Source organism: Homarus americanus, unplaced genomic scaffold (assembly GCF_018991925.1).
Source record: "Homarus americanus isolate GMGI-L3 unplaced genomic scaffold, GMGI_Hamer_2.0 scaffold58837, whole genome shotgun sequence".
NCBI classification, from domain to species: domain Eukaryota; kingdom Metazoa; phylum Arthropoda; class Malacostraca; order Decapoda; family Nephropidae; genus Homarus; species Homarus americanus.
Window position 1 is genome coordinate 628,833 of NW_024719533.1, and position 26,948 is coordinate 655,780.

At 38.3% G+C, this 26,948-nt stretch overlaps 2 protein-coding genes across 3 annotated transcripts in view; one reads left to right on the forward strand and one right to left on the reverse strand.

The window, feature by feature from the left end:
• Nucleotides 1-1,263: 1,263 nt before the first annotated feature.
• Nucleotides 1,264-17,550, forward strand: LOC121860096 (nucleolar protein 11-like). The gene is made up of 11 exons (XM_042357129.1): nt 1,264-1,474; nt 3,254-3,424; nt 3,802-4,002; nt 4,704-4,839; nt 5,115-5,282; nt 6,163-6,357; nt 7,652-7,814; nt 9,360-9,568; nt 11,218-11,378; nt 12,992-13,153; nt 16,894-17,550. Exons 1-11 carry the CDS (start codon nt 1,346-1,348, stop codon nt 17,017-17,019), a joined length of 1,821 nt encoding a protein of 606 aa, XP_042213063.1. The 5' UTR covers nt 1,264-1,345; the 3' UTR covers nt 17,020-17,550.
• Nucleotides 17,551-20,302: 2,752 nt separating this feature from the next.
• LOC121860098 overlaps nt 20,303-26,948 on the reverse strand; it is a 32,136-nt gene continuing 25,490 nt past the window's right edge. For both annotated transcript variants that reach the window (XM_042357131.1, XM_042357130.1), the window contains exons 2-3: nt 23,027-23,667; nt 20,303-22,308 (exon numbers count right to left, since the gene is read on the reverse strand). In XM_042357131.1, coding sequence (XP_042213065.1) covers nt 21,998-22,308; nt 23,027-23,198 — 483 coding nt within the window. In that variant the 5' untranslated portion in view covers nt 23,199-23,667 and the 3' untranslated portion in view covers nt 20,303-21,997. The remainder of the gene's footprint in view (nt 22,309-23,026; nt 23,668-26,948) is intronic.

Below are 26,948 nucleotides of genomic sequence, written 5' to 3' on the forward strand. Positions count from 1 at the left end.
AGTACATATTTACAGCTGGGTGGACTAGGGGGAGACCCGGATCAAACTAGCAACCTGTTGTAGCCACTCAACCACCGCATCCCTATACATGTATTGACAGACCACAGCCACTTTCACTCACTCGCTTACTCCCTCTGGCAAATGAGTGAATGTTAATTTTGTAAACTGTAAATGGAAAGAAGCCCAAGGAGAAGATGGAATGAAATAATAATTTGATTATTTATATATTCTGACAAAAAGTGATATTGTAGCTAGACAAAAAATATCCTTTTATACTGTTGCAAAAATGAACCCTTTATTCGTTTTCCTAGATGAATATAATATTTTTTTATGCGTTAGTACTCTTATACCAAATATATTTCAAGTCAGAGGCAGAAGTGTATCAAACAATGAGCCATAAATCGTAATAAAGACGAAATGAAGACTAAAATTCCTTGACGCTGTAGTTGGAGACAGTAATACACCCGGAACAGGTGGCTAGGTAAGGGCAGTCAAGTAGCTCTGGGTATATAACTCTCAACACGGACATATGAAACTAATCTATCATTTCACGGGATCAAACATTACTTACACGTTAACAAAATACCTGAAAACTGGACAAATATTCGGGCATACACAGCAACACTGAGCAATCTGATCGCCTCATTGCACAGATTTATAATATATTTCTAAATGTCTTATCAGTAAATGTTTAGTATCTTTATCTCAGTACTAATCTATGTAAATTGATGCATTAGTTTTCTGTAAATAGTTTCTTTATGTAATAGCAACAGGAATATAATAAAATAAAATATATGCTTCTTAAGACTTTGTAGTATAAGCGTTCTCTCTGCTACCTCTATAAACCCATTATGCTTGGGATATTTTCCCTAAATTTGGCATAAGATTAAATTTTCCGAGCTTCAACTAAATTAATTTTTGTATAAAATATATTTTATATTAAATAATTTTGGTTATACAAAAGTATAAATTTATGTTAACAAATTTATTCTACAATATGAGTCTGATTTAAAGATGTAAATAACACTAGGAATGTAGTCAATGTTAAAAATTATTCAAAACAAGACCGGTTAATCTCTCAACCTACTATAAGAGTTAAGATGATTAATTTAACCATATATAATAAAATAAAATAAAATAAAATATCATTAAAATAATGCGTAGATAGGGATATGTATAGGATGATTCTGTTGCTTGAAATAAATAAATACTTATCAGAGTTGTTCGTGGTGTTTTTTAACATCAATCATTACTAGACCCAGCATGGCCATGTGTAAAGAGTGACGACTGATGGAGTTGTTTTAATTATAATCTTAAATATAGTAACTTGAAGACCTTGAGTGTAATGGCAGCAACACTTTTAAGCACAAGTTTCCTCTGCAGTGACTTTCATCCCAAAAACCTTATTGGAGTTACCAGGGACAAAGACGAGCACCTATTGATAACATGTAAAGGAAACGTGAAGCTTTATAATGTAAGTACTGTAGACCCACCAATGCTCTATAACCCTTAATAGCCAACAATTCTTAGCTCTAACTCTTTTGACTGGTACAGTATTTGTTAATGATATAGTTTAATCGCCTGTTTCGTAATGTAGGAAACACATGATGCTATGATGTTAACTACAAGTAACTACAGTACGCAAGATAGATAGATAGATGTTTGTTTAGTCTAATCTACATATCCGTTTACATTGGCTTAGCTTATACAAAGACATTGTACATATATAAACTATAAAACACAATCGAGGTATACAAATATTGGTAAACAATAAGTTTTTATTTTATATTTTATTTTTATTTTATATTTTATTATTTATTTTATTAGCCTATCCTTTGATCATAAATTAATTGTTAGTGGGCAGCACATGAAAGCAGAGTGAAATAAGTGGATAAAAACACTGTGAACACTGATCATATGGCAGTAATTTTACATCTCTATTTCCTTTATAGGCGGAGAAATAAAATATTTACCATAATTATGGTGCCGTTTGATCTCTCTTGGCGATCATGTTTTGATTGACATCGTCTGCCATAAGGGAGAGTTGGTAGTCTTTGTTTATATGTCATCAGGTGTGGTTATTATGATTTATAATGGATTGAATTCGCTCATTTTTTCAAGAGATGATGTTTGGATTATATTAAGAAAGAATAGTATTGACATAGCGCCCCCGAAAGTTACAAAACTACTGAAACATTTAGATCTCGCTATTCTGAGCATTTTGAATCCTATATATACTGTACATGGCAGAAATGGATATTAGTGACACAATTGAATTTAATTGATTTTAAGTAGTTTTCAGTCTTCGTCTGTGAGGTGATGTTATCGGCGCATCACGCATGCTCAATGTTGACTGACGTCATCCAGTCGTGACCAATGAGGTATCGATATCATCACGCAAATTTTTTTCAAAGGAAGGATCCTGGGTACAATTTTAATTTCATTGACCAGTTTCACAATGGCCTTGGTGGAGGTTGGTTGTCATTTGTGCTCCTACGATTATTTTAAGTTTATTGCCAAGTTTTACGAGAAAGACGATCATTCTATCCTATTCTTACATACCCCTGGTCCTTCCACTTTTAGCTAAGGTATTGTACTTTCGGACATGGCGTGCCCCAAAGTTTTTAACTACTGAACCATTTAGGTTAGTTTAAGCTAGGCCTACTGGGGGTATGGGGGCGGAAACCCTGGCTAGGGGTCAGGTTAGGCCTACCGGGGTCGGCTATGAGTTAGGTTAGTTTTTGTTAAGTCAGATGACTCGTTTTAGTTTTTCCCCACTCAAAAACCCTGATTTTCCAGGCTCTCCCCATTATTGTTTGGGGAAGGGGGGGGGGAGAACTTGCAATATCTGCCAAAAATGAAGGTCAGATTTGTTTAAAACACACCAAAATACACTGGACTCATGTCCTTAAGTAAAAATTTACCGAAAGAAAATCAAAATGACAATGCACAGGTTAGGAAGTTAAGGGAGATTAAGTAAATTATGTAGGTTAGGTCAGGTTCTATTAGGTTTTATGCATTTTTGCTTCCATTTTTGTGTTCAGTATCATGCAAATAGTATCTCCAGAAATTTTAGTTTGATTTCTTAAGTTATTCCTTAAGTTACCATTAAAACTAAGTACCTGTACGGTATATCATTGACAATCCCATAAAATTTAATAGAAATAAGGTTACAACTCACTCCTGAACACTTAATATTTTTTGTTTTCTGTTGTGAGTGATATCCTGGTATTTACGTGTTGATGCTTTTCAGGTTGTTGACCGAAGAGAGGTGAGAAGTTGGACAACAAAGAGCTGGCACCCCTTCACCTCCGCTGCTGTCCGTGACCCAGTATCAGACAATGTTGTTGCTGTCATCAAAAACACAAACATATCCCAGTGGAGTCATGCTGAAGATGACATTGACAAAGTTAAGAGGCGTAGTGTAAGTATGTCCTGAATGGCACAATTGATGAGCTTTACACCACGCTTTAAGAATCATCCAAATGTTCATTTGTGTTTCAGAGAGTGTCTGGAGAGCTATTCTTAACCCCTTGTGTCTGGGGTCTCATCTGAGCTGAATAAAATTGTTTGACGTTAACCAAATAAAATATCAAAAGTGGCATTGCCGTAGTGAAGGGATTGGTGGAGATAATTACTAACCCCCTTGTGTATGGGTCTCTGCTGACCTGCAATGCTCTAACACACAAAGAAATGTTTGTTCCCATTATGGTTTTGAGCTTATGTTACTTATTTCTTTTATTTTATTTTTTGCACATTATGTATGTATGTAACTGAGTATTTACTTTTTGTTATTTACAGTTTGAAACGTCAATTCATCAGTTGTTGGTCAGTGGAGATATTGTTTACATTGTCTTTACTAGTGGTCAAGTTGAGGAACTAACCACTGCACTGAATTCTCGAAAGGCTCCCAAGCCAGGATTCTTAACAGAGGGAGAGTCCATCAGCTATGTGGAGATCATCAAGGATGCTAAGCGCATTGTTATGGTGGTGGAGAAAAAGGTGAGAAAATGTGCTCTGCAATTCATGTTTGTTTTTTTTAACTTATTTACCTAATGGCTGCCTAAACTAGAGGTGACCATGCCGAGGGAAGAAGGCTGTCTAATTACATAAGAAATCCAGGTAATTGTTATATTAATCAGCAAAACACTTATTGACAGCAAGATTGAATTATGTTTAGTTGGTGTAAATGTGGAAATGGAATACAGTGTAAACTAAGGATTACAATGGAGGTTCTTGTGGCCAGGGTTTCAGCCTATAGACTTACTGGTTATATAAAGCTGTTCAGTACAGACTTGGTTACAAAATGATATTTCACTTTCAATTCCCTATTTTGCCAGAATGAAATTGAAACTGAAATTAAGATTTTCTGATATAGGATTTGACATTTTCTGGAAAAGAACATCAATAACTTGTTGCATACAGAAATAGGGAGAAAACAGTTCATGGAATAATGGTACACTGACCTTGAACTGTTTTTTATTTGTCTAAAAGGAGTAACACTACTAGTAGGCTTTATAGTGTTTTATAACTTTGAAAGATATATGTTACCAAAAACAAGGAAGTTCAGTTTTTCCTGTCATACAGTATGTAGTATAGATACAGTCTCGACAAGTTAGTATGGTGAAGTTGTTGTATGATTGATTTTAAGGGGAATTGTTGTTATAGATTTTATTTCACCCAATGCTTCTTGTCATTTCCAGGATGGTTCCCTCAAATTGTTTCACCTACAACTGACTGACTCTGTCTCGATGGCCTCCAGTAGTTACAGTTTAGCATTGAAGGATGCCAGACTCACGGGAATCTGCGCCCTGTCATCTTCTAAGCTCATTACTATATGTATGTATAACAGTTGATATATTGTGAATTTATTTGTAATATTTTCTAAATACTAAAATGATACTAAATTAAATCAATACTGTTCTCTGTATACTGTATTAGAAAATCAGTGAAGGTTTATTGAAGAAATTACATTGAATGCTTAGAGTTGGAACAAAGAACCATAGTAGTTTTAATAGACAATATAGGGTACTGGTAAAGATATTCCAGTTTACCATTCTAGGCTGGTAGAGAGTTGCATTTTCATTTTATTCATTCACCTATTTTCTCTTCAGGGTCTACAGGAGAACTGTTCTGCTTTGATCTTCGGAAAGACAATCTTGAGAAGTTACCTGGACAGCACCTTGTACAGGAGAAATGTATAAACACTTCCAAAAATTCAAAGATATTGGAGTTATCAGCAACCCATGTAGCTATTTTTGGCTTGGATAAAAGAGATGAAGGCAAGTGTGTGCTAGATAGTTGTTAGCTTAGTGAAAGTCTTTGTGTATCTGTCTCTCATGTTTTCTCCTCCTCCACTGTTATTATGTGAGGTGAATTGAGGGTTACAGAAACTTCATGAAAGGAAGGAATTTGTATAAGGGAGCAGTGCAAGACATGTAGAAAGTGACACGGAAGGGGTGACACATCAAGTACAGTGTAAACTCTCCACACACACACACAATTCCCCATATCCTGAGCTTATATTTAGATTATTTATAACGGATCTTTTAATCTGTCTTCATGTCCAGTGTTGTATGTGTAGGGGCTCCCCTCTGAGCTGACTAAAATTGTCTGCCGTTAGCCAAATTAAATATTCTAAGTGGTGTCCCTGTAATGAAGGGGTTGATTCCCTTTTGCAGACTGAATTATCAGGTTTATTCTTTGTTAACACTCTCACACACACATACACAAAATAGCTACACTGCATAGTCCATAATCATCCTTGTAGCATCATCTAGCACAACACCACCAGACCTCACTAAGTCACCAAGCTTCTCTATTTCAATCATTCTTGTGGCTCTTACAGTATGTCCAAAATAATTCTAACCAATTCCTCCTCTGCCATTTGTTCCTTCAGTTCATACCACCTTAGTGCCCTTTCATCCATTTAGCTCTTGAAACTTTTTGACTCTGCATTGTATTCACCTTAAACATTCTTTTCCTGCATACTTCATCTCCATATTTTACCATTGTCTCTAATTCTCCCTTATCAAGGCATAATATATGATACGTTAAGTTATTCCCCACTTTTTTTTTCATTATATACCTGTATATGTTCGGTAGTATTTTCTCATGTCATGCTATAAAATTATTATGACAAGATGGTCTCATGTTCTGCAGGTGGATTGTTAGTTCTTCGTGACATAAAATTTGATGTGGTCACCAGCAGCCGTAAACTGAAGATGTACCAAAATCCGCCTCAAGCTTGGGTCTCATCAGAGGGTGTGATAGTTGCTGAGGGTGGATCCTTAGCTCTCATCCCATTTATTGTTCAAGAGTCCAACCTGGCTACTGTATTTGGTTCCAAAGTATCAGGTGGGTCCTCAACTTCCAGGTAAACTTTTTGTCACACTATGGAGCAGGGTGACCCGAGCCATTACTGTACCAACACACACTTTCCTTTCATTTCTGCAAATTTTTTCTCTGCTTTATTAAATATATACAGTCTATATATATATATGAGGTGCGATCCAAAAGTTCCCGGACTGGCTTCATAAAATCTTTAATTTTCAAGATATTACAGTGAAACTTTAGTTGCCCTTAAAATATTCTTCTGAGGCCTCAATGCAGCGCTGAATCCCCTCCTCCCACTTCTGGAAGTCCTTGTTGGTGAGGCTGGAGAACACCTTCTGCGATGTGTCCTGGATCTCCACTCTGTCCATGATCTTCTTCCCCTTGAGGTTCAACTTGAACTTCGGAAAAAGCCAGAAGTCACAGGGGACCAGATCTGGAGAGTAAGGAGGGTGGGGGGCCACTGGGATGCCATGCTGTCTCCGAAGTTCAAGTTGAACCTCAAGGGGAAGATCATGGACAGAGTGGCGATCCAGGACACATGGCAGAAGGTGTTCTCCAGCCTCACCAACAAGGACTTCCAGATTTGCTTCCAGAAGTGGGAGGAGGGGATTCAGCGCTGCATTGAGGCCTCAGAAGAATATTTTAAGGGCAACTAAAGTTTCACTGTAATATCTTGAAAATTAAAGATTTCATGAAGCCAGTCCGGGGACTTTTGGATCGCACCCCGTATGTATGCTGTTTCTATTGTATGTAAATACTCACATATGCTCCCTTCATTTGCTTTCATTTAATTATTTTTATTGTTGTGATTTATGATTTTTGTATTGTTATGTTATTCCCCTTCCATAACAAACCCCCAAACATCAATCTGGTTTACGTCTATTGCTTCATATAACCGAGCTTCACCCATCAACACATGTCCATCCCCCAAAATAATATGATCAGGTATAGTACATGCTAGTTTACCTTTCATTTGCCTGCATTGGTTTTCCCTATTGGTTTATAAGCTGAAAGTTATTTACTCTTCATTGTGGGAGGAAGACAATGGACCTCATTGTTCTCCTTGTTAGATTAAGGAAGTTTTGGATTAGAATTACCGAGTTACTGTATTTAATTAAACAAATATTTCTTCTTAATCATAGATATAGATGTAGAGTTTCCAGAGTCAACACTTTCAAATAGACAAATTGTTTTAGGTGATGAGACTCCACACACGGGCCACACCCTGAGAGTAAAAATTACCTCCAGTATTTTTAGCCTTATTGAGAGGAATGACCCTAAAACCCACTGTATTTGCCACTTTTCTTCCTTTCAGAAACACGTGGAACTTCGTCAGAAGCTTGTCATAGCTGGCTAGAAAACGACTCCACGAACCAAATAGTGCCAAAGGAAGCAATGGACACTATATTCTGTAAAATGAGCAAGGAACTAAGTGAAATAGTTCAAAGTCTAAGTAGAGGAGCCTTGTCTGAGAGTTTGTGAGTATTCCTAGAAGTTCAGACTCAGAATAGAGGAACCTTGTTTTAGACTTCATTAGAATTATGTGGAGGTCAGACTCAGTACTGGAGCTAAGTCAGAGATCTTGTGATTATTACAAGAGAAAGCATTGAGAATATCCTTCTTATATCTACATTTTACAGTCATCTTTTTCTAAGTAGTAAATATTATATAAAATATGAATATTTTTTGTGGATTTGTTGATTTCCAAGTAATTTATGTTGAAATTGGTCATGTCTGCTGAATTGTGTAAATCCATTGTGAAAAGAATATAGAAATTAATATGATTACTGTATACATACTGCACAGAGTATCCCTGACTTACGAACGCCCGTCACTACAAACGGGGTTAAGCTTTAAATTTACAGTAGAGTATTTTATTTACCTGATGACTTATATTTTATGTTCATTTACTGTATTTTATCATTCTATTTCTTCTTTTCTCTTAAATTAAGTGACTTTAGGCAATGGTATAGTGGGATTTTAAACATTGTTCTGGAAGAACGGTATGCACATAGTATGTGTTCCGACTCATATGCATTTCCAACATAAGAACGTCCTCAGGAACGGAACCCTATCGTAAACCGGGGATTGCCTGTATAGTTAAAAAATCAATGCTGGGCCCTCAGGTTGGCCTCATACTCACAGCCTCTTGGAGGAATTTGTTTTGGGAGTTGTAAAATGTCTTGAAAGCCGTGAATGCAATCCCTTTAGTCCCATAAGTTAAAACCTGTTTTTATGAATTTGATCTAGCTTCCTACTCAAGATTTTCAAGTGTAATCCTCATAAATTATAAACAAGGACTTACTGATTTGTGATTGTTTTTGGTAATACAGTAGTAGTTGGAGTGAAGCCATACATGAAAACTGTTGGGTAAATTTTTCTTTGGGGATAAAGACCATTGGTACTGAAAGTATATACTTTTTTTAGATGTACTGTACTTGTACTCTACTGTAATAGATATTTTCACAGTTATTCTGACAAGTGACAGTCAATAGTGTCACCTCCACACACCCTCTGTCAGTCTATAAGACCATTTAGGAGGGCCCATGACTTTTTTTTGTGTTGAAATTCCATTCTGAAGAACCTCTGCTACCAATCATTAATTATACACCTTACTAGCACTCTGTGGAACTCCCTACTTCAGCATTTTTTTCAAATGTCATATAATCTCCACCAGTTCAAGTTATCCTCTTTCAGTTATCTTTAGTCTATGGCAAGGTGGACATCTTTGTGTATAGATTTTGCATTGACACTTTATTATTTAAAAGCCTTAACCAACCCCACGTAACCAAACAGTGATGAAGTTAACTAGGATTAAGTTGGGTCTGGGTGCTTGGTTTTGTTTATTGTAATAGAAGAGTGTGATATTGCAACTGCCATTCTCAAAAGCTGTGGAAGGAAATTTTCTGAAATGAAAGCCTTTAGTGTCTGAACTATGCACATGATGGGATTTTTTTACAATATTTTTTATTGTGGTACAGTATCTAAGAGTTTCATATTTTAGCTTTGTTTTTCATTTTCAGATTTGTATCCGATGTGGTGAGTCATATGATTGAGAAAAAGAAGCTGTTACTCCTGGATGAGGCCATGGATAAGTTCAGCAATATCCCTGAAAGTTGTCTTATCGATGTCCTCAATTTGTATATGCTGTGTAAAGACATGGAGTTTGAGGAACTCTGCAAATATCCTATCCTGCAGATGGAATTTGAACCCTTGGAAGAAGATACAGATAGTAAGTGTTTTGTAAATGTTTAATGGTGAATTATTAGTGTTTAAGCCATGCACCCTTCATTTGGCTATTATCTATTACTATAATATTATCAGTTTTAGTAACTAGTGACGCGAAACACTCGTCTCCGGGCAGTAATGAGGCGGAAGTCAAGCCCAGGATTAGCCATGCTCTGTATTTTTATTTGGATCATTTTATACTATAGCTTTTCATGGTGAAGGAATTTTAAGGTTGGGTAAACACTAAATGCAATCTTTAAGACTGGAATACAAATTTTTTTTTATAGAGAATTGTCAAATGATAAAATTTTAGGTGAAAATTTTTGGAGGACAAATGTCTACCCTGGCCTAAAAGTCCACCCAGTAGAGAGTACAGTATTTTGTACTAACCATCAATAGTAATGGGACACTCTGAAGTCATGGGTCTGTGGATGATGTAGTAATCAGTGCTGTCCATAACTTGAGAAATAATATTTTCTTATGTTTGAGGAATGAATATAAATTACAGTATATAATTTGAAATATTTTACCATATATATTGCGTATTGAAAGTTTGAGCTAGAGTGTGCGGAGTATTTCTGCTTTTTTGTTTCCATTCTCTTTTCATCTCCTTTATATATTTGTCTCCATATTCATCATGCACCAGTCGTCTCTACTGTTTCCTTCCTTTCTGGAGTGTTCTGTAGCCCATTATCCTCCCACAGAAAGCTGTTAAAACACTGGTAGATTCAAGTGTCACCAGAATATTAATACTGTATTTACTTATTTGGAGCTATAGTAACTTTTTTTTTTTAAAGATTTATGGTAAAGTTTTAAAACAAAAATCTTACTCTGAAATGCATGTACAGTACATAAGAAACATGAGTAAAAAGTGACTACAGTACAGTAGGGTCGGGATATATCGCGAGATAGTGTCCAATGATGTTAGCTAAGTACTAATCACGATATATTACACGTAATCAATGGGGAAAATAGGGTTAGGTTCCGGAGGCCCAAAAAAGTGACTAAACTTGACTTAACGAGTTTATTTTCTTACTAACTAAAGCACCAATGAACACTAGACTCAGGAACAACAGGCTATTTCAATATCAGTATCAAGGAACACCAGACTCGGCAGCTGACACACCATCTTGGGAACACCAGACTCGACAGCAGACGCCACACTGCCACCCTCACTTGACAATCCCACACCTACATAAACGAACACCAAAAATATTAGTTACAGTATTAAATCTTTTCCATTAAGCTTTCCATTATCCTCACTTCACTTTTCACGTCACTAGCAACCAATTTACACTCACCTTAGAAGTCGTAATCTGCAGCAGAGTCGGCTGCTTTCTCGTCACTCACTCAGAAAGATTGAGTGGGCGAGCGTGAATGCGTGAGTGAGCAGCCACGGTGGCGCCTCTGGTGAGCAAATAACTCATTTTTTGCCATGGAGGTACATTTGAAATATTTCCTGCTTGATTTCCCTCGCGAAATAAAAAAAATCGTTGTATAAAGTCGCGATATATCCCGACCATACTGTTCTTGTACGAATCATCCTAGGACACTACCATAGCTATACTGTATAGTAGTCACCGATGAAAAGGTGATGATGTATTGTTACAAATATGAAAAGAGAAATGAATTCAGTATTTTTTTTTTTTTCAGAAATCAAATGTCCATTTGGCTCTGGCAAGGCACACTTCATAAATGGCATTTTAAACAAGCCCTTCACAGACGTCCAGCTGCTAAAAGATTTGCCCAAAATTTCTTTTGATAATGCTCTCAGTCTCATTCAGTATCTTCATTATTTAATAACAACTGGTGAAGTAAGTTTTATAGATAAAAAGTGACTCTCCATAAGTTTTGTAGGTTCTTATATTATTATGGCAATTTACTTGTCTTGCGGCTTTGTATTAATTACTGGGTGTGTTTCTCTTGATGTAGGAATGTAAGTGTTATTATTTACAGCTTCACATCACTCTGGGGAGACTAATGTGTAGTACCCATCAAGTGTGTGGGTTACAACCCAGGCTAACCCCCAACATTTACAGCAGCTAGTAAACAGACAACTAGCACACTTCACCTGTGATAACTGTAACTGTCATGGATGGGTCTAGTGAGGCAAACAAGTCTTAGCATTGCTGCAGTACAAACAATATTTTCATGGCAAGCTATTGGTGATATGGTCATACAATACAGACAACTGGTTCTGAGGATTTTATGATTTCCTGGGTCATCCATCTGTTGCCACTTCATCAAGGTTTGCTAACACACACTCACAGAAACTTGGCTGAACATTTGTTAAGCTACTTTAAATAACAATATAAAGAAATCATTATTGTATGCACTATTTTAATACAAATTATTAAATATAGTCTTTATAGAAGTGAGATTTCCCTAGGCAGGCTTACATAGCACCAACATAAGCTTGCTTGTGTTTGTTTACATCCCAGCAGCTTTGTGTGAGTTGTGAGACATTTTCAAGAAATAGATTTCATGAATAGTTAGTATTGCCTGATTATTGCTTTAATTATATTTATTTATATTAGTTTTTGTTAATCAAATACTAGTACAGTTATTGTGCTCACTTGCTTTTGAATTTATTATTGGTCAAATTAAACAAAAGATTCAAGATTATAGTTACCTGGTGTTGCTTTTTGTTTCATACAGATATATGATATATGCAGTCTTACAATGGAACAGTGTTGGTTGATGGTCCAGCCACAGGATATTCAAGGGTTGATGGTTCCTTGTCAGTAACATTAGCACTCCTCTCAGCTACTTTCTTGAAAAGAATAGTATACAGTACTGTGTGTGGTAGCAAATGTTTTGTGAAATAGGTAGTGAAACAGAATAGGTGTACATTATTATTTATTCTATATACTGTATGCTTGTGTTTTATTCTCTGCCTTTATTCTTTATTTGTTGCAACATCCTGCAGTCTACGATATACACCACTGAGTCTTTCACACTTCACATTATTGAGTTGCTTCCAACATCTTTCAAACACTTCACATGACCATTTTCCCCATTTCACCACTGGTTCCAGACTTGTGCCACCAATCAGTACTTTTGTTTTGGCCACATCACTCTCAAGCCCTTTAACTATTCTATCCTTTCATTTCTTAAATTTCTCCACTGCCTCTGCAATACTATCAGCTATCATCTCGTAAGTCAGCAGCATACAACAATTCTCAGGCAATCCAATTCTAAAGTTTTGTTATCAACAAAAGGGAATTCAATACACATATAAACCTTTGGTGAACCTCTGCTGTTACCTCAAAGTCCTCTATTCCTACCTATAAATCTATAATACATGAATTCATTATAACTTCATGATAAAAGATTATTTTGACATTGCTTGTGCAAAATAGGTGCACATGTTCTTCCTTTTTATTTTCTCTTCTCATAACAGAATTCTCTTCTTACTGACTTTCAGGCAGAGCAGATTCCAGCAGAAGATGTGCGAGTACCATCACTGCACCAGGCTAGTTATTGGCTCAGCTTGCTGCTTGATGTCAACTACCACCAGTTGGTTATGACTTCTGAAGTCAGCATTCACCGTCTCCTCCTCTCCTGCTTCACTCAGGTCACAAACATGGTTAGTTTATTGTGTATATTTGTAACACTTTGCAGTACTGTAGACTTCCTAACTCAAAAAGACACAAATTCCATTCCATGGCTCGACAGGGTTGGTGTGCATTATTTTCTGTAAGTGTGCACTAAGTTGGTAACTTGCTGCAACAGGGCAACAATCTAAGCTACCTTACATGTTTTGGAAAAGAGCCTAAAGCATGAGAATGCTTTATTTCTTTATTTTTTCTATCAAAGTTAAAATGAACAAAAACACCTACAAGTGACTTTGACCATGCACGGGGTATAATGACAAAGAACAGTAAAGTGTGAATGAAGCAATGATCAATGAAGGGAACCTGGATGTCTTGGCTTTGAACAAAAAAAAAAGAGTTGTAGGGTAAAAAAAAAAGTCTGCTGGACAAGGGAAGGACATAAACTTAGGAGTACATATACTGTGTCTGTAAGATTGGAAGCAAAATAATGTGAGACAGTGTTAATTAATGATAAAAGGTAAAGTTGCGTGATAGAATACTATGCAAAGGAGTCGGTACTAGGATTTCTAGTGTTTGAAGCAAATAAGGAACATGGGAAGTTTATTATAATGACATGATTTAATTATTATACTGTAGAACCTTAATCCTGATTGAATATTAGTTTGTCTAGTCTTTAGTTATGGTAACAAGTAGTTTTTTGATTTTCGATATTAAAGTTGTAGTTTGTAAGTAGTTATAGTACCATAGTAGGAGTAGTTGCTGAGGGTCATATGACACTGGTAGTCCTCATACACCACAAGGGGTCTGTATGTGAAAGTTTGTGTGACGTGTGATATGTGAAACCAATTTTCTCGTAAAAAACAATGTCACGTAAGTTCCAAGTTGTTTGATTGGCTAATGTGTGTCGTATTTTTATATTTTTTTTTACAGTGACGTACCATTTAGAGATAAGAGCAGTAGCATTGCACCTAGTGGTAAGAGACCCCACAAAGCCATCACTTATTAAGTTGACGGTGATAAAAACACAACAAGGCTGGCAAAAAAGATGAATTCCATCAGTAGAGTTTTAGGACTATCTTAGTTGACTGTGGTGACTGTGAAACAATTTTTTTTCTTTTAAATTATTGCCTAGGTGTACTCCATGGCATCACTGTAGAGAAATGTTACTAGGTTCAGAATGATGATGGTGATGCATTTTGTGTTCTCGCAAATCTAATTGTCAGAAAACCTTACGCTGGGGAATGTGAAAATAGACCAAACTTAGGACTGTAAGCATTAGGTTATGATCAACATTTATTATTTTAGGAACCTTCATTATATTTAACTAAGCACAACCATAATATATAAAGGTAATTTTAGACAGTTTGAAGAGCTTACATCATTGTTACTGCATCCACCATTTCTCATCATCATTGTCATTTTAGGTAAATTGATATGCACACTTTAAATTTTATTTTATTTATTATTGCCTTGAATCAAATTTTATTTATTTTTTATTTGATTCTTTTGTGTTGTGATGATGATGATTGCCATGCATTACATTTCTTACTTATGCAGTTATTGGAGAGAAGTTACCCAAAGGGTAGATTTGTGGGGACTGAAAATGGTACAGTATTTGTGGAATTTTATATTTCTGGAACCTGTTCAACATGAATAACAAGGATTAAGTGTAATTATTATTACAGGAGTACAGTATATTATTATTATTATAAATGACACCACCTTAAAAATACTCGGTTGAGGGACTCACCATGATGGTTTGTTTACTCTGCTGAGACTCTGGTGTATGTTTATTTTCTGACATTTTTCTCTCATTATGATATTGGTTTTGATGTATTGTTAGGCTCTATTAATGCACTTATTTAGGTTCTTCATTTGATGATAATGTTGGTTTCTATGATTAAAATAAAAGTGTACTGTATATTATAGGACATTACCGAGTCTATTTACAGTATATGACAGTGTACTTCACGTGTAGGTCTTCAGGGTTAAAGTTTGGATGGTTCAGGGACATATCCTCTATTGTACCATATTATAATGGGCTCATCAATCACAGCCAAGAAACATATCCCCCAGTATTGGGGAGGGGGACCAGTCCATTCACTATTACCACTCGTATGATATTAACCATTTCACTGCAACGCATTAATTAGTCAGGTTATCCTGTGTATGGACATTTTCAAGAAAAAATCTATTAATACTGTACTATACATATTTAAGCTTGGTAGAAAAATACTTACGTATAATACAGTACAGTCGTATTTTTGCTCATCGGGCACGCACACCAATTTTAAACCACATGATGTATATGATACAGCCGCAGTGGTCAGGAAATATGTTACTGTATCGTATATGATACAGATGTAGTAAAAGGGTTAAAACAATAAGCATGTAATAATGTAAGAATGCATAAGAGGATTATTTAAGTTATGGTAATGAGTGATTTATGGAGAGGTGTGTGCAGGTTCTCCCTCTCGTGGTTGGCCATCAACTGACCTATCTCAGTCCAGCCAGAAGGTTCTCACGCAATAATTGGATATTTTGGTTTAAAAATTAGATTGATAAATTGAGGCCACCTGTAGTTGTAAAATTTCTTCTCTGAAGAACTCAATGATATGCAATTATTTTATTGTGCATATTTCTTTTGTCTTTCAAATTGTCCTATTCATTATGGTAGAGCTTCATTACTTTGTCTTCTCATCTTCACCATCATGGCTCTCTGCCCAATTAAATTACTACCATTGAAAATATTCTTCACTTATAAGCTTAATTCATTGCTTATTCAAATGTGGCACCATGAAGAGTTTGGTACCTGCCCATGTTGTGTTCCCATGGGCTGAGTCAACTCATTACTTTATATGGTCTCATCAGCAAGTTTACTCCAGGGATGCTAGTCGTGGGAAAGGGTTCATGTTTTTCCAAGGAAAAATTTGTAAGACTGTACTTTTATTTATTTTTGTTTTTGTTTTGTTTTTTGCCATTTTTAGTTTGTGATTTAGGGATGCATATTAAAGCACTTTTTCCAGAGTACCTGTACATTGATCTCATTTTTTATTCCTTGATGAAAAGAAGCAAAAATTAATATTTAATAGTGTTACATAAAAAGGGGAAGGAAGAAGGTGGTTGATGGAAATGAAAGAGGAAATTGGACAAAGACACATTTTAGAAGAAAACTACAGTAGCTTGTACAGTATTAGGATGAGATGGGCAGGACAAATACAGTAAATTGAGCTGAGGGATTGGCAAGGGGGTGGAGGTGAAGGCTGGGGTCTTGGGTAATGCTGTTACTATTAATGTCAGGAGGCAGGAGGTTCACTAGAGGTCATAGGAGAGCAGGAGCTGAAGTAGGAAGAAGGGTGTATTAAAGAACTGGTGAAAGTTTCCTGTATGAAGGTGGCTATAATCCTTGGTAAGTTTGATAGACGACTCTCCTCTCTCCATCCACTAACACTTTTGTTTTAAGATCAAGAGAAAATTATTTCAACTCTTTGTAGGTCTGAATCTTGCTGGGTAACTATGATACTCTTAGGTTTCTTACAGGAGCAGACAGAGTTTAATCTTTTCAAGATGAAAATCAATACAGATATTGTCCATATTGAACCTAGTACAAAACCAGCTGGTAGACTGAAAACCAAAATAAACACTAGTTTCTGTATAGTGAGGTGACTATATTCCTTGTTCTTGCAGCAAGATGATTGAGTGCTTCTGAGGTTTTTATGAGCCAATGTCATTGTTATGTGTCATCTTTTCCTGTCAATGTATTTCTCCACAGCGCAAGTTTCTCGAAGGACTGGTGGATACGGAGCATTTGTTTGAGCGGGTCATCAAGGCAAAGAGTCTGTCCAAACAGTCGGAAGGCTACGGAATGTACACCCTTGAGCGTCTGGTTATTACATAATGCCCTATCACTTCTTCAAGGACAGTACAATACAGCATTACCATCACATCATAAGGGAATTATTTCTTACTCCTATGTTTTAAAGAAAGAATTGATATCAGGCATAAGTGAACTGGGTTAATACAGGAATTATTTGAGGTTTGCTTTTGATCGAGAACATTTGTAGGAGACGACATAAGAACATAAGAATGGAGGAAACTGCAGCGGGTCTATTGGCCCATACTGGGCAGCCCTGTTTAATATGGGCTAATAGGCCCACTGCAGTTAGTGTACCTCCATTCTTTTGTTCTTATGTATATAAGTCTCCTACAAATGTTCTCAATCAAAAGCTAATATAAAATAATTCCTGTATTAACCCAGTTCACTTAGACAGTTGTAAAGTTTTTATGTTTGTTATTTCTATGAAGTCTTTAATGAAACTGTAGATATAATACCAAGATATGTCCTGAATGTTAAGACTGTACTGTACACTTTATTTTATATAAAATATACAATACTACTGAAAATATTTCAATAAAAATTACAATATCATTAGTGAGTTCTTTATAACCTTGTGTATCATCATCATCATCATTTTAGACATTTTCCACATTTGTGTCGGTTAGCCATGATAACCTGATGGTATGTGTCCCATTCACCATCAGGCAATTATGAAGCACATTTTATGACAATGTCCTTCCTATCACAAACCTGCATTTACAGAGACCCTCTTAACTGGCAAGGGCAGGGTCTCTACTCCCTGCTTCCCTGAGTCTCTCTCTCATTGATTACTACAGACAAGAATAATACGCCTTGAATGCGGCTATGACGCCTTGGTCCATAGGCTGCATCAGTGATGTCATGTTGGGAGGCAGGAATACAACTTCTACACTGTCATGCAAGTCGTCGAAATTGGGAGGATGAGCTGGAGCATTGTCAACGATCAGAAGAATTTTGAAGTTAAGGTTCTCTTTGGCACAGTATTCCTTCATTGCAGAGACGGCATGCACGTTTAACCACTGGCTAAATATGGTGCCGGTTATCCTTGCCTTTTTGTTTGCCTTGTAAATGACAGGAAGGTGGTCCTTAGAGCAACCTTTCAGGGCCTGTGGGTTAGCAGTGCGAGAAATCAGCAGAGGCTTCAGCTTGAAGTCGCTGGCAGCGTTAATGCCAAGCAGCAGTGTCAAGTGGTCTTTTACCGCTTTAAAACCTGGCGCTCTTTTCTCCTCCTTGGATGAGTATCCTCCTTCCTGGTTAATTCGTTTGAATTCTGGCGGGAATGTCTTGGCAGCAACCGTATCTGAACTGGCAGCTTCACCAGTCATCTTAATATTGTGGAAGTAATACCTGTGCTTGAATCATTGAAACCAGCCTCGGCTGGCTGTAAAGGTCTCTTCCTTCGATCCTTCACTCTCTTCTTCTTTTATGTCGTCAAACAAGGATCTGGCCTTATGCTGGATAACCATAAGGCTCACAGGCACGTTGCATTGATTCTGGTCCTCCATCCACATAGCCAGCATTTTTTCCACTATTTCTATCACAGTACTTCTAGTACGAGTTGTTTTAGTTGCACTGAGAGTAGTACCACTTCCAGCATAACCTTAATCTTGTCAGCGTTGGTCTGGATAGTACACACCATTGTGGGTGTTAGACCAAGCACAGCGGCTATGTCCACAGCACGTTCCCCTTTTTCAAATCGGGCTAATACATCCATTTTTGTAGCCAGGGTAATGCTACTTGATGGGTGCTTGGAAGCCATTTCGAATGGTTATAGTACAGTTTTAGAGCAAAAGCACTTAAGCACACACAAATGATGTGAAGTCGTAACAGAGACTGGCTTGGGGACGCTTTGACGTTCAGCGAGTGAGGGCAGCGTGCTGGGCCGAGAGAGCGTAGCGTGGAAAGACAAGAGCGGGTGATGCACCGTAGAAAGTAGTTCGTGACGACGCTAAATGACGTAGTATCGGATCACCGGGATGTTAAACGAATTTTTGGTCTCTAAAGTTTAGCGACGTAGTACCAAAACAACGTTAAGCGGGACGACGCTATACGAGGATGCACTGTAATTGCCTGACTCTACTGTATACGTATTGCCTTCAACTGGCCGTCAGGTTTATGGAACACTCTTCTGTGCTGTATTAATGTAAACCTTGGATGAAGTAGTTATACAGGGTATTATCGTGAGTAGTAGTAGTAGTTGTGATGGCAGTGGTAATGGTAATACTTGTTGTAGTAGCACCTAGTTTAGCAGTAATCTCTTGTCTCCAAGTCCGCCTTGGCTCTCATCAATTCCTAAAACTAATTTTGTCATTATTAGGGACGAGGTAGTGTGTTGCATCAGCTCCCTTTTATGGCAAATCTCTCAGCACTGAAGGGAAAATCATGTCCAGTTTAAATTTTTACTTGATCCAACCTGTCTCATCCAAAGGCTGTTAGGTGATTCCCTCAGATACATTTATTAAATTTGATGATAAACATATAATGACGAAATTTTTCAATACAGTAATACTTTATATATTTCATGAATATAAACGATTTGTTGATTTGAGACAGCTTAACAACACAAGTCTGAGAACTATTACTGTACTGTTTTTGGCTATTAGAAAATATGTCCAGCTGAATCACATAATTAACATACAGCTACTCTTGTTTTGACAGAAAAGTTACGGTTTGTTCTTCGAACACTTGGTCCAGGACGTATGGTGGGTGAGTGTGTGTTGTTTTTCCGTATTTTCAGTAGCTCTCAATTATTGTAGAGTGTTGAGTGTGTCACAACTCTCGGGTGTTTGGTGCTAGTTATAGCTTGAAATATACCGTGACATGGGGTTTGCATTATTCCCTTGAGTTACGTAAATTTTGACTTAAATCTAACCTTGGCGGGAATGGTTAATGTTTCCCACAAGATTATGACTATATAATGGACCACTTATGATAGAGGCGCCACATGTGAGAACCATTTTGTTTTGTGGTTCATTAATGGTGGGTAGCTGAAACTTCTCTCGTGGGTTCACAATGAGAGCCTGTTAGTTTTAGTCTATTTGTTATAACATTTCATGGTGCAGGTTTTCAGTAGGGTAAGCACTAAAGGTGATCTTTAAGAAATGATATTTATTAAGAAAGAACTGATATAGAGATTTTAGGTGGAAATTTTAGTACAGGCGCCGTAGCACGAGGTGTGAAAGATTAAAACTCAATGCCTTCCAACCGTTGAGCTACAGAACACTTTGCTGTCCCACTTTGGTTTATTATACACCACCAGCTGAATCAAACAAGTATGGAGGTAAAAAGTAAAACACATTGACAGTTTATCTTAATAGTATTTAATATGGAAGAAGATTCAGCTCACCTAAAAGTGTCAAACTCAAAACCTTTCGAGGGCCAATTCTTATTTTAGTTACCCTCTTCTCGGCCAACACAAGTGCTATATCACATATTTGCAGGATTGAAGTTAATAGCTTCACACATTGCCTTACCAGGAATACCTCATTTGGGTTTGTACTCATCTTAAGTATGTAAAATTATTTTACTTAATAAACATGATTAATGCTAATAATAGGATAGCAAAAGGCATATATATGCATTACTTGCGGCTACAATTTATTATAGAATTCCATTTGTTTTGAAACTTAAGAGCTCAACTTAAATTCAGTTATTGCCACAATGATGTAAAGACCACTTCGGAATTTACTGACTCAATCATTTATCTGTGTTTTTTCCTTCATATCTATTTCTATCAAATTTCACGGACTGATAAATTTTACCGTCATCCCGCGAGCCATGAGTTTGACACCCCTGCGCGGCTACAATAAGCAACTTTGTTTTGAGTATTATATACATTGAGAATGTCATAAACCTTAATACTGTATTGGTCCCTCGTGGTAACAGACTCACTAACCTTTACAGCTAAAGGTTTGGATTAAGACTAACATGGATATGTTTACATATCAGAAAGCCTACTGTGAACCACTTAACCATCACAGTAGTATAAAAGTACAGAATGTAATTATACATGGATATTATATGTTTTTATTAGTTAATATACTCTTGTACGAAATTTATTTACAAAGATTCCACCAACCACTGACTGTATTTTCATCTTCCAAAACCTACAAGTAATCTTATCACTCGTCACATATAAATACCACCGAGCTGTACTGCAAGAGGCCAGTAGGACAACCAAGACGACAGTAGTGTTGAGTGATGGAAGAATGAGACTTGTCTAATGTACAGTCTAACGTACAGAGTATATTATGTGGATGGGGTCAAGACAACAGACATTTTGGTCTGAACATTATATTCACCCTTGATACTTCAGGGTGGACTCAACTTAATGTATCCCATGAAGATACAGGCTGTGTCTCTTGAAGCTGTGGGCTATGTATCTTTTGGGGCTGCAGACTGAGTATCCCTCGAGGCTACAGACCGAGTATCCCTTGAGGCTACAGACCGAGTATCCCTTGAGGCTGCAGACTGAGTATCCCTTGAGGCTGCAGACTGAGTATCCCTTGAGGCTGCAGACTGAGTATCCCTTGAGGCTGCAGACTGAGTATCCCTTGAGGCTGCAGACTGAGTATCCCTTGAGGCTACAGAATATCCCTGATGCTGTAGGTATATTATACCTTTATGCTCTGGGAATATTTTTCAGCAAGATAAGGTTAGCCATCTTTTGCGGATGTTTACTCCAGTATCAGCATTGGAGTTGCTCCCTAGAGAATTCGCCTTGACACTGCAGGCTGGCGAGCCTCGCGTACACTGGCATCCCCCTACAAGCTGCTGACGTGTCGGGAATGGAAATGCAGGCCGCGGGGGATGGAAAGACGGGTTGGTCAGTGGAGTTTACACGACCAACTTCTCCATCTCATTGGTTGCTGACAACCACCTGCACCGAAGTCGCCTCGATGATGCATGCAACGCCAGATCCACCGGGTGCCTACCAGTGAGCAACGGCCTCTTGTGTTTGGTCCCCTGCGTGGGCGTGGTCACCCGCAGTGGGTGTGGCTCACAGCACCCAGTGTGCATTGCGACTCACAGCCACACATCTGATCTTGATGGGTCCCCGGTACACGTGGTTACGGCGACCCGTCATCTTGTGACCCAGACACCGCTGGGCGATCATGTCTGCCTTCTGGCCCCGGTACACCTTGTCCGTGGTGAAGGTGACGGAGGCGCAGGCGAAGGTGCACAATTCACCGTTCCTGCCGTGAACGCGCTTTAGGGAGTATTCCTCCCCAACCTCACAGTCCATCACGCGAATATCAAAGGTCACAGGAACCCCCGGCCCGTCATCGTAGCTCCCACACTCGCACCCAGCTGGAAAGAAGAAACATTTTTAGTACAAGTGAATAACAGTATAAAATTAAATTTAATTACTCTACAGTGACATTGCAGATACACAAGTCCTTTCACAAAACTGCCAAAACCAGTCGCCATGAACAAAGAAGCTTTCGCCAAGCATGGCAGGTCAACCTTGGTAAACAGACTGACTGGTCCTCCTCGTGTGCTGAGATAGTTTACTCTTAATACATCTCACACCATTAATAGATTGCTCCTTCCGCACGCCATGTAGCCAAGTCCAACAGCGCATTAAGGACTAACCCAAAAGACAACGAAAACTGTTTGTTTGTTAACAATATCAGGAATATTGGTTACTTTCTGGGCGTCACACTACACAAGGCCAGGACACTAACAAGTGATCACATATTCTACTCTTGTGCAGGCTTGGGGTGGCTCAACATTTTCTAACCTTAATTTGTCCCACTTTGACCAATCCTGATGCTGCCAGTGTTGTTATTCCAGGGTTTAACTTAATTGACTACCTGTTTGTTACACTATCATCATCCACTCGTGATCCATGTGTACAGTTACTGCCAATTCCTAAAGCAAGATTTCTTTCCTACTTCGTATTCATACAAAATTACTACCATTTGTCCTTTATATGAAAATTCCCTTGATACTAACATGTCCCGAACCCGTACCTGAAGAAATAGTCAACAGTAACTAACAACTGTATTCATTGTCAATGACTCACCTGCGCTGGGTTGACCCTGGCTGAGTCGTTTAGACTTGGTGCCGTAGATGACGTACTGAGTATCATCCTCGGCAGCAATGGAACCTTGGAACCAGGTCCCCGCCTCGTCAAAACACAGGGTTGCTAACCCAGAGATTTCCACTTGAGGTCCTTCCATGTTGGTGAAACACATTGTTGGCTTAAGGACTTGGAAGGCAAGAGTCACAAGAACTATTTCTTGTCTTGAGGTATGATGCGCAGTGCTTGTCACTCCTACAGTGCTGCTCAAGTGAGGCACGTGGAAAGTTCCGTCTCAGGTACTGTTATTAAACTTGGGGAAATAATGTCCTCACAATCACTGTTGCTTTGATTAACAGAAACTTATATTTCTTTCTATTAGTCTTTAGTTAAAACTTCGAATGAATGCTGAATGAAGCACAAGTTATTTGCAAGAGATGTGTATCCTCCTTGCTGCTTGTGTGTGAACTGAGGAGCAATGTGGTGCAACCGCATTTATACAGTCTGTGAGTCCCACTGGCGCGCCCAACACACGCCGCTACACGAGGAGGCTGGGGCAGCAGACTAGCTCCGATTGGTCACTACCTGAATGACGTCAGAGCAAATCCGTCATGCCACTGGCTGGCTAGATGGCGAGTCAAGTCCTGCAAAGGAATGAAATAGTTAAGTGTCGTCAACAAAGACTCACCTGTGTTAAAACATGCGAGTCCGGGGAGGGAAAGGGTTGATTTCCTGTATAATTTTTTATTGTTTGTTGATAAAAGAAGTTATCAGAGCATGGAGGAAATTGTTGGTGAGTAAGCTGCAGCTAGTGCGCATTGGAGCATTCCAGTAAGGTGCAGACGTACAGTATATGTCACTTTCTCGCACTTTTTGCTCTAGCTCCGACGTCATCGACCGTGAGATCAGAACTTCCGTAAATACTACGTCTTTAATGATCATTAATTGGCACGTTTACAACTAGATGGACACACCCACCACTCACATGAATACACTTTTTATTCTATAATCGATACTTGGCTCATAGTAGCATCCCTCCCTCACACACACACACACACACCATAGAGTTCATTCAGTCGTTCCTCGTATCAAGAATAAAACACAAATTGAAAAAAAATCCCCAGATCACCTGAAGATTAGCCACCCCAGATAACTTCACCTGATGATTAAATCCCGGGGAGTGGGTTAGGTTAGATCAGCGTTAGGGTGGTTAATATGAAGGTAAATTAAGCTGGTAGGCTAATCTTCCGGTGAACAGTTTGTGAGACCTTGTATACGATAATGAAGTGTTGTAACCGCCGTAGTAATAAATTTGATGGTTTGTGAAGGTAACTGATAGCGCCCCTCGACCCGTAGTACACATGTTATTTGTCCCTTCAAATGCGTGTGTGTGTGTGTGTGTGTGTAGTAAACAAGTAATAACCAGTTTTACGCAGTTTAGTCTTGGGGTTATGTGAGTGTACGGCGAGGCTGGAGAAAGGGTTGACCAGGTGAGGGAGGGGAGAGAGGGAGTAGACGACCAGTTATTTCCAGTTTAGCTTCGCGCGTCACGAGACTCCACGGCACAACCCCACCCCTCTCCTCCCCCACTCACTTGTCACTCACTTGTCTCTGGAGTCAGATACAACCAGAATCCAGCTTGAAGATAACCAACCACAATAACTAGACCAGGATACCAACCCTAACACACCTTTAACTAAGCTAACCCGTAGCAAGGCGGTCTGCTCGCCTCCTTTTACCTCCTAAAGTTCTTCAATTTCCGAACTGTTAACTCCCCCCTCTCCCCCACCTCTAATCTTCTTTCATCTCCTTTCATCTCTTCTTCCTTTACACAGAGAAGCGTGTGTGTCTTGTTAACAGGGGTGTCAGGATCAAGATGCTGTGGATCCCCTCTCACATAGGCGTCAGTGAACATGATAGAGTTGATGCCTTCGCTAAACTCGCGTCCAACAATGACAATGTTGAGTACAATCTAGGACTGTCAAGCAGAACCTTAAAAAATGTAATCAGAAAAGAACTTGTTGATGAATTTGAAGCCAGTAGGCAAGTGCAAGCAGGCACTAGTCAATCCATTGTTTTCCATGATAAGATGTATCATGTAAAACATGTACGAGTTTATGGAACAAGTAACAAGATCACTAGATTACAAGATGTTGTAACCGCTAGACTAAGGTTAGGATATAATCACCCCTGGTAGTATGCCCCTCAGGCAGATGTGAACAAAACTAAATGTAAAGTGTGTGGCCAGACATATGGCCACACACTCCAACACTACGTCTTAGACTGTTAAAAAATAGAACCTTATAGAGATAGGTCCAAGCACACTGTGTATGTAATGGCACAGCACTTTATCTCTGATGACAAGATAGCTGATATACTCAGGCTACATCCACACACTTCGCATCTAGTACCTAAACAATGTACTGGAAACACTCTGTAACACCCAATACCACAGAATAAGTAAGGGGTGCACAATAAACTAGCTGCTGTCTGCGGCAAACTCCCCTCCCCCCCCCGCCGAGTTATCTGTAGCAGTTGTCATCATAATAGTTACGTCACATCATAACCTGAGAAGTTTTATTCAACGTAATGAATTATAGATGTGTTCTGCCATGTGTATGTATATATATGTGTGTGTGTATGTATATATGTGTGTGTGTGTGTGTGTGATAGGCCTACGTTTGTGTTCATGTTTGTCTTTGGATCCTCCTCTTCGTCCCCCGGTCTTCCTCCTCATCCTCAGCGGCGTCACCTTATGTGTACCCGGCTGTAGCTGTGTACGTACTAGCACCTACACAACGCCATGGTAGTCACGTTGCTCTCAGCCTGGCATGTGCTAACCCACACGAGGATGTTCAGGGTCTCACACACACACACACACAAGTACGCACACGTATGCACACGGATAGAGTAATAGTTGCGTAGGTAATAATAATAATAATAATAATTATAATAATAATAATAATAATAATAATAATAATAATAATAATAATAATAATAATAAATGAAGACCCCAGGATCCCGTGACGTCATCAGCCCACTAGCCAGTTATGAAGGCGTTGAGTAGTGACGTCACGGTGGTCATGGCTAATATTGTCCAGTAGGCGGGCGGGGATGTGTCATGATGGTGAGGCGGTGACGTTTGCATGATCACAAGGCACATGACCGAGCAAGCATGCATTCAAACGGACGTGCATACACAGGCACATGCATATATCTCACACACACACACACACACACACGTCTTGAGGTCTGATTGACGTAAATAGGCTTTTATGAAATCCTCCTATAGCTTGGTGAAGAGATAAACAAAGGCTTGGGTTGTTTTTCCGGTGTTTTTTTTCTGCAGGTGCGTTGTTTTGAGGTACTTTTCTATGTGTGTGTGTCAATGCTTTTTTGTGTGTATTTTGCCTGTGTTTTTTAGTTGTTTTCTGTTTTTTCTGTTTCTTTCTGTGTGTATTTCTGTGTTTTTCTGTTTTTTTCTGTTTTTTGTTTTTCTGTGTCTCTGTGTGTTTTTTCTGTGTTTCTTTCTGTTTTCTCTGTGAGTGTTTCTTTGTGTGTGTTTTCTTTGTTTTTTTCTGTGTTTTTTGTGTTTTTTCAGTGTTTTTCTGTGTTTTTTTCTGTGCTTTTTCTGTGTGTCTTTCTGTGTGTTTCTTTCTGTTTTTTTCTATTTATCTTTCTGTTTTTTTCTGTTTTTTCTGTGTTTCTGTGTTTTTTCTGAGTGTTTTTCTGTCTGTGTCTGTGTTTTTTGTTTTTTCTGTGTTTTCTGTATATTTTCTGTATTTATGTGTTTTTTCTGTGTGTGTGTGTATCTTTCTGTGTGTTTTTTCTGTGTTTTTCTGTGTGTGTCTTTCTGTGTTTTTTGTGTGTGTGTGTTTTTTCTTGTTTTTCTACGATAGTGACGAAGGAAGGACAGTGATTAAGA

What these genes read in the sequence shown, in the direction of transcription:
- LOC121860096 (XM_042357129.1), top strand. Translation starts at nt 1,346, where the DNA reads ATGGCAGCAACACTTTTAAGCACAAGTTTCCTCTGCAGTGACTTTCAT. An exon ending in TTATGGTGGTGGAGAAAAAG is followed by an intron (nt 4,003 to 4,703) that starts GTGAGAAAATGT and finishes TGTCATTTCCAG; the next exon opens with GATGGTTCCCTCAAATTGTT. An exon ending in GGAGCCTTGTCTGAGAGTTT is followed by an intron (nt 7,815 to 9,359) that starts GTGAGTATTCCT and finishes TTTCATTTTCAG; the next exon opens with ATTTGTATCCGATGTGGTGA.